Source organism: Zingiber officinale, chromosome 2B (assembly GCF_018446385.1).
Source record: "Zingiber officinale cultivar Zhangliang chromosome 2B, Zo_v1.1, whole genome shotgun sequence".
Classification (NCBI taxonomy): domain Eukaryota; kingdom Viridiplantae; phylum Streptophyta; class Magnoliopsida; order Zingiberales; family Zingiberaceae; genus Zingiber; species Zingiber officinale.
This window is the reverse complement of record NC_055989.1, coordinates 117,206,277-117,220,125: the sequence shown is the minus strand read 5'-3', so window position 1 is coordinate 117,220,125 and position 13,849 is coordinate 117,206,277. Positions and strand designations below refer to the sequence as shown.

General features: G+C 36.0%; 1 protein-coding gene across 1 annotated transcript; it reads left to right on the top strand.

Annotated features, from left to right (window-relative positions):
• Window positions 1–232: 232 nt before the first annotated feature.
• On the top strand, window positions 233–13,116 carry LOC122046898 (ABC transporter A family member 7-like). Its single transcript, XM_042607845.1, has 18 exons — window positions 233–472; window positions 569–908; window positions 1,012–1,100; window positions 1,181–1,325; window positions 2,600–2,719; window positions 2,810–2,934; window positions 4,310–4,468; window positions 4,735–4,897; window positions 4,977–5,102; window positions 5,202–5,285; window positions 5,391–5,749; window positions 10,181–10,381; window positions 10,671–10,780; window positions 10,887–10,971; window positions 11,551–11,679; window positions 11,755–11,860; window positions 12,324–12,412; window positions 12,567–13,116. The coding sequence occupies exons 1-18, from the start codon at window positions 389–391 to the stop codon at window positions 12,861–12,863; spliced, it is 2,811 nt and encodes a 936-aa protein (XP_042463779.1). The 5' UTR covers window positions 233–388; the 3' UTR covers window positions 12,864–13,116.
• The last annotated feature ends 733 nt before the right edge of the window (window positions 13,117–13,849 follow it).

The following is a 13,849-nucleotide window of genomic DNA, read 5'->3' as shown; positions in this document are numbered from 1 at the left end:
TTTATATCAAAAACTTTAAATTTTTTCAAAATTTGAATTAAGTTCAAACTCAAATATACCTATTTTAAACTCAATTTGAATCTTAAAATTTTCAAGATATTCAAATGGAGCAGACGTTATTGAAGGAGAATTCCAGCGCTGACTTGCTTCCCTTGGGCCATTGGCTATCTCGCGTCGCACTCAAAAAGTCAAAGACGGAAATGGAGAATTCTTCTTATTACTACTGTCCAATTTGTAGTACTCGTCGCGTCGCCAGAAACTAACCATTCTTTCCATATCCTTCCTTCCTTCCTTCTCCTTCCTTCCGTCCTTCTTTCCTACTCCTCCAAAACTAAGCCAGCGAATCCGCCCTGCTCCTCAGACCTCAAGAATCAAAGACAGACTAGACATGGAGCCACCTCCCTCCTCTCGAGGTCCCGCTAGCTTCCGCACCCAAGCCAACGCCCTCCTCCGCAAGAATCTCACCTTCCAGGTTCCTCCTTCTCGCTCTATCATTTGATTAAATTCTTGAATGATGATAGATAAATAATGAAAGGAATTTTGACTTGGAAATCCATTCATCGGGCAGAAGCGGAATCTGAAGACCAACTTCGGGATCGTCGCTTTCCCCTTCTTTCTATGTGCCGTCATCGTTATCATCCAGCAGGTGGTCAACAACGAGCTGAACCAGGACAGGTACCAATGCGGCTGCCAGGACGGTGTCTGCGGCCTCCAGTACTCCACCCTCGACCAGGTCGCCACTTGCCCCATCCCCAATCCTCCCGAGTGGCCGGTGCTCCTCCAGATCCCCCGTCCCGAGTACCGCGCCGTTCGCGACGCCGGCCTCCCCACCGAGGATTCATGCAGGAGCTCTCTGTCCTGTCCCGCAGCACTCCTCTTCACCGGCGGCAACCGTTCCCTCGCCCAGAGTACCTGAATCATCCCCTTGCCTTACTTATTTCCTTTCCCGCGGTGTATCTGCTAGGTTTTTTTTTTTCTCCTTTTATTTATTTATTTTTCAAAAAATTATAGGTCTGGGGCAGACCCTGTTGCAAGGTTCTTCTTCGTTCTCGTCGCTGAATTCGTTGGATTACCCCAGTAACATGGCTAATTTCGTGCTTGTAAGCTCTTGTGGCCAACTGTTCTCTTCCTTCTGTAATTAAACTGAGACAAAATTTAATGCTTTCCTACATGTGCCCAGGGGACGGACACATATACCAGAGACACACAGTTCATCGAGCCCGCTTTTATCTCGGATAGACCTTTATATTGGATCCAACCGGAGTGCCCGTCCAGTGCGACAACTCCACTTTCATTTCAAGTTGCTAACAGATCTATTCAACTGGGTAACATATCTTACCTGTGTCAAATTATTCTTTTTTTGGTCAACATCACCTATGCCAAATTATTCTGATCTGGTTTCTTGTAAACTATTCTCATTATGCAGTGATTCATGTTTACCCTAGTCACCACTGTGGTGGTTTGGTATCTCAACACAAATTTTATTGATATCTTACAAACCCATCAGACAATAGCATGTGAATAGAGAAGGAATGGTAAAACAATAGTGCCTTTCTCTCACATATATCCACAAGAATGTTTGGTTCAATATTAACAGAATGGGAATGAGTGAAAAAGCCAACATGACCTCTAGATCATTGTCCATTGGATCACAGTTCACCCAGATTGACAATTTTCTTGACCTCTAGATCATTGTTTATTGGATCATAGTTCAACCAGGTCGACAATTTTCTTGCTTACTTCCCCACAATAGATTGCATACAACAATTTTCTTATTTTCCAAATATGTATTCACCAACATACTAACTTTACTAAGGAGCTACATTATATTATGCTTTCTTTCTTGTATACATGATTTTTGATGAGTGGCAATAGTAGATAACGTGAAACTTGTCCAGCTCTAACTGAAAAATTGATAAGATTCTTAAAGAAACTAGGAAAGACCTTTATTTAGTTACCCTTACAAGAACATGAAAAAGATATAGAGACTAAATGCGTGAAATAAAAAAAAAAAAAAAAATCAAACTCCTTTGGACCATCCATTCCAATTGCATTGGTGCTGCTGATCAGATTGATGGGTACATATACTCTACAGCTATGGACCTAATTCTAAACCACTGTCTACTTGTGCTATTTGCTTGTCCGAAATGATTGAACATTTCAAGTTAACTTTATGCTTTCGGTTTTTGGGATACAAGATACATTTGTGGAGTGATTAAATCTCAGAAAAATAAATAAATTTGGAAGTACATGTGTCAGTCACCAAGAATAATATTGATGCAGCACATTGAACAATATTGGAGGTCTATTTGAAGAATACCTATGGCAACATATTATCTTGTAACAGCCTAATTTTGGCTGAAATGGTTGAAACTTTTGAAAGTTGCTGAATCTGGTGTAAAACCAAGCTGATTCTTCACTATTCTTGTAACTAGATCATGCATGGACTGTTCTATATCTGATTTTTTTCCCCTGCTGGTCAATGATATCATGAAAATTTGTTCTATTTTCTCTCTATATGCTTCTACTGTTACCTACTAACTTTTGTTTCAATGTGAAATGCTTTGTTCTGAATACTTATTCCTTGAAATGGAAACAGAGTTACAGTGTGTTCAAGGACTTACTCTGTGGCGTGATAATTCATCACAGATAAATGATGAGTTGTTTAGGGGTTACCGAGAGGGAAATTCTGAGAGGAAGGAGAATGAGTACATTGCAGGTGACTTTTTGAAGTGTTAATGTTTTCTTTTGCTTTTGTTTATTTTTGCTAGACTGGATTGCTTATGCCAAATAAACTTTTTTCTTGCAGCCTATGATTTTTTGAACTCCAATGAAAATGTATTTAATCTAAGTATTTGGTATAATTCAACCTATAACAACGACACTGGCTTTGCGACAATTGGATTGACACGTGTTCCTCGCACAGTAAATTTGGTATGCATGCTTATTGTTATTTACACCTTTTTATTCAAATATTACCAGGAATTGGGATGAGAACAAAACATTATTAGAATATTTGGTTTAGCTTTTCATGTGTTTCATTTTGTTCTTAGTATTTTTTTCTTCTGTATTAGCCGACCCCATCTAGTGGAATAAGCTTTAGTTGTATTTTTTCTTCTATATGAAAAGTATATATTAGACTAGAGTTGTCATATGAAGAAGCATGCTATGACCTCAAATATGAACTTGTTGCCTACTATTTCTTATTACAACAAGCAACATATTTCACAAACTTTATCCCAGATTACAGTGGCAGGCTCTTCTAGCCTTATACAAGCACAACCAGCCTCCTTACCTAAATTTACTAATTACTGTGCAAAAGCTTTGCTCCAAGGAAACCAACAAATAATTCCATTGACCATCACATGTCTATGATAACTTTGCCAACTAAGACTAAGAAAGGTATTTAACAGTTTAGTTTTGGTGTTGGTTTTCGCATGGAGGAACTCTCTGCATTAAAGATATATCATGATTGATTAAGATAGATAACCTCATCCTTATAATTCTGTCTGGATTTAGTTGCAGTTGCATCTAGCATCTAGGAACTAGATGATATCGAGACTTGGACTATGACACATCTAACGCCCTGGTCAATAAGTTTTAAACCCTATTGTCATAGAAACAATTTAGAATTCTTTATCAAATGAATAAATCTCTAACTTTTCAAGTTCCAGCATAATGAACTAATTCTTCATTTATTTGTTCATTAACTAATATAACTGTCGACAACTGAGAGTAAAATCTTTTTTTTCCTACTAACTTGACTATGCAGGTTGCTTCTACCAAAATCTATAGTCAATACCACTAATGAATATATAGTAAGAATCCATACTACGAAGTGATATTTGAAGTAAAATCATAACTTTCACGTGGATTCTATTTCAGACCTCCCTTGTTCATGTAAATATAAAGTTCACATCTGAGAGAATTAGCTGGTTCAATACATTTCTATCTAGTCACTTGTCTTTAATCCTATCTATATAATTCTCTGCAATAGTTAAGGGGTGAGTTTGAGCAAGCTGGCTTACCCATAGTATATGCTTTTTTCTTATTTTTATTTAGTTCACTAATTGACTAATGTGTCAATTCCAGTAGGTGTTGTTAAGTACTTTTTTAGCCTCAAGTGAATATCTTTAGCTATCTAAATATTTAATTGTTTCTAAACAAGATATAAGAAGCCCACATTGACATCAGATCTGATAACTGCATTATATTTGTATGACCATCCTTTCCAGAAATGTAAATGATAGCATACTTGTCACATATCCATTAATTTTGAAATAACCAGCTAACCTTGTTTGTTTTGCAGGCCACTAATGCATACCTAAAGTTTCTCAGAGGTCCTGGTGTGATATCAATGTTTGAGTTTGTTAAAGAAATGCCAAAATCTGGGACAGAGCTTAAGTTTGACTTTTCTTCTATACTTGGTGGATTATTCTTCACGTGGATCATTGAGATGCTTTTCCCAGTAAGTTTTTATGTGATTATACTCATAATATAAATCGGCCAAGTGTTCCTGTACAATGGTCTGATTGAACATTAACTAGTCCTATGTCTCTTTATACCTTGTGCACTTTTGCATGTTTTCTAATAGTCTATAATATATTGTCATGGGGAACTTAAGGTCTACACAACTATCAAGTAATTTAATTGAAAAAGCTGTTTCTTAAAGCTTTCTTTCAGATGATTTAAGCTTAAACTAGATCAATAGATTTTGTTTTCTTTCTCATGTAGGTTATTCTGACATATCTTGTCTACGAGAGGCAACAAAAGTTAAAAATGATGATGAAAATGCATGGGCTCAAGGATGGTCCCTATTGGTTAATATCCTACATCTACTTTTTCTCTCTATCATCACTCTACATGCTATGCTTTGTGGTGTTTGGCTCTTTAATAGGTAAATTTTTGAAAACTTCATTAATTGATGCAAGAATACACATGACTTCACTGAATTGGATAATTTACCTTTTCTGCAGGCCTAAAATTTTTCCGCTTGAATGATTACAGCATACAAATTGTCTTTTACCTGGTATTCATAAATTTGCAGATTGCAATGGCTATTCTTGTATCATCCTTCTTTTCTGCTGTTAAGACTGCTACAGGTGAGATCTATGTTGGAATTGTTTTAATAGAAGAAGAAAAATACCTAAAACTTCTGATTGGAGTAATGATACACTTTCATATGAAATCTAATGCTGCAGTTATCGGGTACATTTATGTATTTGGTTCGGGATTATTAGGAGAGTTCCTTTTCCGATTTTTTATTGAAGATACTTCTTTCCCTAGTAAGTTTTCCTTTTCCAACTTTCTTTAAGCATTTATTTTAAATATATGTGGTTCAATTATTTTCCAAATCTTCATGTATCAAATATAAGATCTGTTGCTTTTAGGAGCTTGGAAAATAGTACTGGAGCTCATTCCTGGATTTTCCTTGTATCGTGGGCTATATGAGTTTTCCCAATATGCTTTTATTGGAAATTTAATGGGGACTTCTGGTATGAAATGGGGAGATTTAAGTGACAGCGAAAATGGGTTGTTAGAAGTATTAATCATTATGTTTGTTGAGTGGTTACTACTGCTTCCAGTTGCATTCTATCTAGATCAGATATTGGGTGGTGAAATCAGAAAGGATCCTCTATTTTTCTTGGATTATTTCCAGAAGAAATCTACATTACCTACAAGGCCTGGTTTTCAGGAAAAAGGGTCAAAAGTTTTTATTGAAATGGATAGGCCTGATGTTTCTCATGAAGTAAGTTATAAAACTATCCAAAATTCTTTGTTAAATGTTAATCTTGCTTATATTTTGATACATGTTGACTCTTTGTTCTGGATAAATCTTACTGAATAAGTGAGATTGCTGAGAGCCAACAGAACAGACATATTAGAAACTTCATCTTATTGCAGATTAAAAGCATTCCCCATTATACTTCTATTAGAAACATTGTGCAGGATAACAAGATACCTGATTCAGAGATTTGTGGAATTTTATCCATTTCCTTTCACTTTTCCATGCCTCTATTTCTTTTCTCTACCATTTCCTATTAAGGAAACACATGTTGGTCCCATGTGGCCGGTAAGGGGGTGAATTGCCTTATTAGGAAATTTAAAACTTTCTTTTGCCTTCTCGTTTTAGCAAAGACAAACACAAGTTAAGTTAACAAATAAAACAAACATAAATTCAAGAAGAGGCAAGAATGTTTTACTTGGTTACTGGGAAGGTTGCTAATCCAAAGCAGTGGTAGCTCAATAAGATTGTTCTTTGATATAGGCGGAGAAGCCTCTTACAGAAGTTGAAATACAGAAAAGAAACTATAGAACTAGAAATGAAAACTCAGAGTTCATTAACTCGTGTTGTTTAAATGAAGAGGACCAATGTTCTATTTATAGCCTATTAGTCGAACTAGCCATTTTGCTGACGTGGCATTTTCGGGTGCTTGTACCCAATCCGGGCGCCCCCGTGGTGCAACTTTTATCGGCTTCTCAATGGCCACGCAACAGTCTGAGGATAAAATTTTATCCTTTCCTAGGCGCTTGGACCGGTCCTAGCCCCCGACTGTTGTTGACATGGACTTCAACATCATCGTCGCAGCGACGGCTTGCTGAGGTGCCCCTGCTGTGCTGGGGGTTTGGGCACTCGGACCCTGTCCGGGCGTCTGGACAAGTCAGCATAGTGTTGACTTATCCTGTCTTGCGCTTCAATCGCTTGGGTGATGCTCCGGTCATCCAGAGTTGAACTCACTCAAACCCAACTCCAACCTTCTCTCCTTGAGCAGTCTAACACTCCGGCTTCTCGTCCTTTGGAAGCACCACGCACGTCCATCTCGTCCGCTAGTGTACTCTTCCGCTGCACCTCGTCCCTCAGATGCACCAAGCCAATCGACTCGCTTATTGTGTCATTCTTCTTGCTAGCTGCGTCTTCCGCTTGACTTCTTATGTTCCTAAGTTCCTGCATACTTAAACACAAGGATCAAATACAATAGGACCTAACTTAACCCGGTTGATCATATCAAAACTTATCTGGGATACTTACAATTTCTCCCTTTTTGATTTGTATTAACCCAAGTTAAAGTTAGGGTAAAATAAACATAGAATTTATTTGAAAAAATAAATTGATAATTTAAAACAACAATAATGCAATTAAGTACCACTAAAATATTGCAAATAATTGACTCCCCTTAACCCCCTAAATTTCTCTCCCCCTTTAATCACAGCAAAAATAGGGGTTAATTTTCAAAAAAAATGCTAAGGGTGATTAAACAATATCCAAATTTGAGAATTTTTTTCAAGAATTATCTTTAAATATCCGAATTTCTAAGAATTAAAGACCAAATTTGTCAAAAATAATTTTAAAATAATTTTAAAATTTCAAAAAAATTTATCAACGTTAACCAGAAACATTCAGATTAGGATAAAAAATTTTAAAAAAAATATAAGTATATCTTAATAGATATAATTTGTTTAATACAAAAGCATATATTTTTAAAAAATAAATGTTTAAAAATATATTTGATTTCTAAAAATCTTCCTAATTTTTTTGAGGGTGTAAGATTGAATGTTTATCTATAGAAAAATCAAAATTTTCAAAATTCAATTTTCAAGAATTTTTAATATTAAAAATCAATATTTCGGAAGAAGATTTATTAACGGTAAAAAAAAATTTGAAAATTTTTATTTAAACAAAATATCTACTATCTTATCATTATGAAAATTTTGAGCAAAAAATTCTAACAGAAAGTTTACATGAAAAATATTTATCTAAGTAAGAAATTCTAACATAGCAAATCATTAAATTAGTGAAAATTTAATTTAAACATGATTTTGGAACCTAATATAAATTCCTATCTACTGGATTAATTTGGAATATATTTTCTTGTTACTTTTCTAATTTGACCCTTGTGATATCTAATATACCAGTTAAGCCTTTGAGAATTTCTAAAATTTTGAACATGTGTGCACGAATGATCCTTTTCCAGTTTTTCTATTTGATACTTTAATTTTTTTTTTTTTTTTACTTTTAATTTATCAAAATCTTCTAATAGACATGACTTTGCTAAGGTTACTCTTAATTCTAAATTTTCCTTTCTTAATTGTCCATTTTTTATTCTAATTTACATGAATTTCTAGGAAGCACTTTGATAAATTTAAATAATTTATCGGGAGGTAAGGAACATACCCTACTTATCGAGTCGATCTCGTTATTTGACGCTTCCCCTTCATCATTGCTTTCTTCTGCAATGTCTCCCCCTTCATCGATGCTCTCCTCGGAAGTGGCTTCGTCTTTGGGCAGGTATTCGGCTATTAGTGGTGTGTCAGTGATCTCCTCTGTCTTGGATTCTTCTGAAGATGAATCGATATCCATTGAAGAATCAGATTCTTCTACTTTCGAATGTTCATAGAGGTCCAAAAACTTTTCCCAAAGTTCTTTTGCATAATGGTAGTTGCTGATTCTGTCGAGTTCCTGAGCTGGCAGAACGCTCAGAAGGTGGAACTTGGCCTTACCATTAACCATGAATTCATCGCGCTACTTCTCGGTTCAAAGATGCTCCTCGAACTCCCCCTCTAACGTTGGTGAGTAGATGTTAGATCCGACCATTTTTCTTTTGCTTTAGCTGGCTGTTAGTCCTTCTAAAGTGCGCTTGCTCTGATACCAATTGTTGGTCTCGTGTGGCTTGCAAGAGGAAAGTGAATTGCCCTGTTAAAAAATTTAAAACTTTCTTTTGCTTTCCCGTTTTAGCAAACACAAACACAAGTTAAGTTAACAAATAAAACAAATATAAATTCAAGAAGAGGCAATAATACTTTACTTGGTTTGCAACCAGGAAAGTTGCTAATCCAAGGCAACGAAAGCTCACTAAGATTCTTCTTTGATGTAGGCGGAGAAGCCTCTTACAGAAGTTGAAGTACAGAAAAGAAACTATAGAATTAGAAATGAAAACTCATAGTTCGTTAACTCGTGTTGTTTAAATGAAGAGGACTATGACTCTATTTATAGCCTACTGGTCAAACTAGCTAGCAATGCAACAACGGCTTGCCGAGGCACTTTCGAGTGCCTGGGCCTGATTCGGATGCCCCTAACGGTGCAACTTTTATCAACTTATCGACACGACTACACAACGGTCTGAGGATAAAATTTTATCTTTACTCGGGCGCCTAGACCGGTACAGGCACTCGGACTATTGCTAACATGGACTTCAACGTCATCGTCGCAGCAACGGCTCGTCGAGGTGCCCCTGCTGTGCTAGGTGGTCCAGGCGCCTGGACAAGTCAACACAGTGTTGATTTGTCCTGTCTTCTGCTCTGGTCGTTTGGGTGATGCTCTGGCCATCTAGAATTGAGCTCACCCAAATCCAACTCTGACCTTCTCTCCTTGAGTAGTCTTCCGCTCCGGCTTCTCATCCCTCAGAAGTGTCGCGCGCGTCCTTCTCGTCCACCGGTGTACTTCCGCAGCACTTTGTCCCTTGGATGCACCGAGCCCGTCGACTCACTTCCCGTGTCATCCTTCTCGCTAGCTATGTCTTCCGCTCAACTTCTTGTGTTCCTAAGTTTTTGCACACTTAGACATAAGGATCGAATACAACAAGACTTAACTTAATTGGTTGATTACATCAAAACTTATCGGGGTACTTACAACACACACTTTGTATAATTTCTGCTTTTGTCAATATCACTGTTGCTTTGATCCCGTAGGGTGTGGCAGTTTAAGAATCTTGATAAACAATTTTCCAGTACTAGATCTAGTGGCATTGACCGAAGTAGATTAATATGTTAAGATAACCAACATTAGATATGACAGCCATTAGGTTAGTAAGAACATTTTGGCTGATACTATAGTGATCTATATTTGTATGTTGATAATGGAACATTTTCAGTTATATCGAAGTGATAATTCTTCTTTAGTACCCTTAACTACATTCAGTCATCTTTCTGTTTTCAAGTCCTTAATGTACTATTTTCAAATGGATCCATTGAAGTAGAACTCCTGTTGATTGCCTTGGTGTTTCTCAAAGAATGATAAATTTTGAAAATAACATTTGCCATGATTGTCCTCATAGCTTTTCTATTCCTAAAGCTCAAATTGTATTAGTCTTTCACATATTCACATTATTCATTTGCTGTCCTTTTTTACATCAGCAAGAAGTCATATTTCACATTATTCATTTGCTGTCTTTTTTTGCATCAGCGAGAAGTTGTTGAGCAGCTGTTACAAGATTCTAATATTAATCACGCAATTATCTCTGACAACCTAAGAAAGGTATACCCAGGAAGAGATGGAAATCCAGATAAACTTGCAGTTCAAGGATTATCTCTGGCTGTACCTAATGGTGAATGTTTTGGCATGCTTGGTCCTAATGGTGCTGGAAAATCTACTTTTATCAATATGGTTTGTGGAAATTTCACTTCTGTCTCTACTTTGCTCATTTTAATGAAAATGGTCTGTTACATTGCATGCAATCTCCTAGGTTTTGTCATCATCTCCATAATTATTGGAGGTTACTTGACATTTTCTCTCTTCACAGTCAATTAAGCATTTTTTTCTCTGCAGAGAAGGAGGTTCTTTCTATTGATTTATGCTGCATCTTTTAAGCAATTTGATATTTGGATACCCTATCTGCCATTAAGATGCCACATTTTTCAAATCTATCCTAATACTTTGTTTTCTGTACTCACAGATGATTGGGCTGGTCAAACCATCTTCTGGCACAGCATATCTCCATGGAATGGACATAAGTATCAATATGGATGAGATATACACAAGCATGGGCGTGTGTCCGCAGCATGAGTAAGGCCTCTGAAACTTATTATTTCCATTGGGAATATCAGTTGCTAGAAAATGTTATTTTCTTCAACTAATATTTCATATCAGTAATAAATATCTTCAAATACAGCTTGCTTTGGGAAACATTAACTGGAAGAGAACATCTATTGTTTTATGGCCGACTGAAGAATCTCAAAGGCCCCACGTTGCTGCAGGTATTGGGTGACTACTAATCTAACATCTTATACTTAAGCTAAGATGCACTTTCTGTCATTTTAATGCATCTTTATGGCTTGTTTATTTTTGTTAGAATTGCTAATTTCTAGCCCATCACAAGGAGAGTGATAAATATTTCCACAGTATAACTATGTGTTTCAGTATACAAACCATATCATTTCTAGTTTTCAACTGCAAATGTTTAGGAGAAGAACTTATGCCAATTTTATGAGTTCTAATAGTTTTAAATTATTATTCTTTTATGATTGAAGTGAAAATGTGTGCTCATCAAAATCATGGTGCTAACTAAAGAAAAACTCATGATGCTCAATGTCATTGTTTGTTTACAAGTTGAATGGAAATTGATTGCCTAGTTACTTGGCCTTCTAAATAATCATAATTTTCCACTTGATATAAATTGTTTTACCAGCAAGTTTTCCAGTTCAAATGATGCCAAATGGGAAAAAAAATTATGAAACTGTTTGTTTAGTTTTCTAAAACCTCTATTGTTGAATCAATGTGAATGTCTGAATATTTCAAGATCAGATTGTCATGTTTTACATTGTTTTTTCTTCCAGGCTGTTGAAGAGTCCTTGAAGAATGTGAATCTGTTCTATGGTGGTGTTGCAGATAAACAGGCTGGAAAATATAGTGGTGGAATGAAAAGGAGACTTAGCGTTGCAATTTCTCTTATTGGCGATCCTAAAGTACACATATCTTGCTGATGATTTTAAACATAAGCAAACCAGATTGGATAATTAAAAGCAATTTATCTTTTTTAGGTTGTTTACATGGATGAGCCGAGTACTGGCCTCGATCCAGCATCAAGAAACAACTTATGGAATGTTGTCAATCGTGCAAAGAAAGATCGGGCGATTATATTGACAAGTATGTGACATCTACCTTGCTTATTTTGCTTTTAACCTTATTCAAAATGAGCAAAACAAAAAAAGGTGATAATAATTTAAACTTATTGTATTCTCCTAAATAATATGACAGCTGTTGAATTGGGATTTTGGGTGGAGTTCATTCCATATCAAAATGACTAGTCATTTTAGTATACACATATGGACCATCATACTTGTCCATGTGAGATTGACAAGTTTAGAGCATCCTAACTTTGACATATCCCCTAACGTCCATAATGATTTAGTAAAAACGTAGCCTTGATTATAAAATGATTAGTCATTTGATATATAAGCAACTATCGCATTTGTCCATGTGAGACTTTGAAGATGGAGCATCCTTTCCTTCAATACAAGCTAAATTGTTAATAAGTGCAATGACATTCAATTTAATCTTATTATCAGTGACCATTTACATCATCGTTAAGATATTTAAATGTTTGTAGCACACTCAATGGAGGAAGCTGAGGTACTATGTGATCGTTTGGGTATCTTTGTTGATGGAAGCTTTCAATGCATAGGAAATCCAAAGGAGGTAGGCAAAGCTGTTTTGAGATTGTACTACTTTTGGCAAGAAAACTGATCTCACTACAGAAATCTGTGTTGCAGATTTCTAAATATAAAAGTAAATCTCATGTATAGAGAAGTTTGTTACTTAATAGTTTTCATTTATTTGTTTCTGATGTTAGCTCAAGGGTAGGTACGGTGGATCTTATGTCTTTACCATGACTACATCTGCAAATGAAGAAGAGGAGGTAGAAGGGCTGGTTAGGCAATTGTCACCAAATGCAAACAAAATCTATCACATCTCTGGAACCCAAAAGTTTGAGTTGCCAAAGCAAGAGATTCGAATTTCCGATGTTTTCAGAGCAGTTGGGATTGCAAAAAGTAAATTCACAATCCATGCATGGGGTCTGGCCGATACCACTTTGGAAGATGTCTTCATTAAAGTTGCCAAAGGAGCAGAATTCAATATGCTTTCATGATCGTCCAAATAGTTAGAGCTGGTACACGTTCCCAGATATCAAAGGATAAAAACAATCTTTACATCCTCACAAAAAAAAATGTATGGCTTTCATAGAATACTACATTTTAGTTGCGAGAGCAATGATATATGGTCTCCTATATATGTGCATTTGTGTCTTAAAATTATATTATAAACCAAATTTTCCATTGTTTACTAGACTTTTGTATATTTTCTCAATTTGATCAATAAAGTTTGGCTTATGGTTAAGTTAATCAGCTTGCAATTATAAATTTCTTTGCCCAATAGTCCATTGATTAAAATTTTATGGTAAAGATAGGTTTCTGAGTATCTTTGCAATTCTTTTACTAACTCCTTGATAAGTTGTGGTTGCTGACAAGCAAGTTGAGTATCTCTGTACAAAGCTTATTGACTTTTTGACTCTTATTTCATAGAAGCCTACTTGTTTCTTGTCAAACTTACTAGATTTTCTTAGAAAAAATCATTTTCTACCATAAAGGCTTCTTGGTCACTATCCATCGATGAGTTTGAATGTGCTGCTATTAGGGCCATGTTCCCATTCCTGTGTTCTTCCCCTTTGTGTTCTAACCCTACAATTCTAAATTCGTGCATTCCGTAGTTAAAAAGAATTCTTGTAAAGTACATATCCAAGTTTTTTTAGAAATATAAAAGGAATCAATAATCGACACCCATTGTGTTGTCTCGGGGAACACATTGATTGCACTTCGAATAATGTCTATGTTGGTCATTACTTCACCAAGATTGCCAAGTCCTATCAATATCTCCTTGAGTTTGGAATGAAACTTGGCTACTGAGTCTCCCTTTTCTAATCTTAGGGTGCTGAACTGGCTCTTTAGTGGGTCTTATTTAACTAGTTTGACTTTTGAGATTCCTTTGTGTAATTATATCAGCTTCTCCCATAATTCTTTTGCCCATTGATATGCTCCGACCTTGTTGATCTCCTGTATGGACAAAACACTTAGAAGG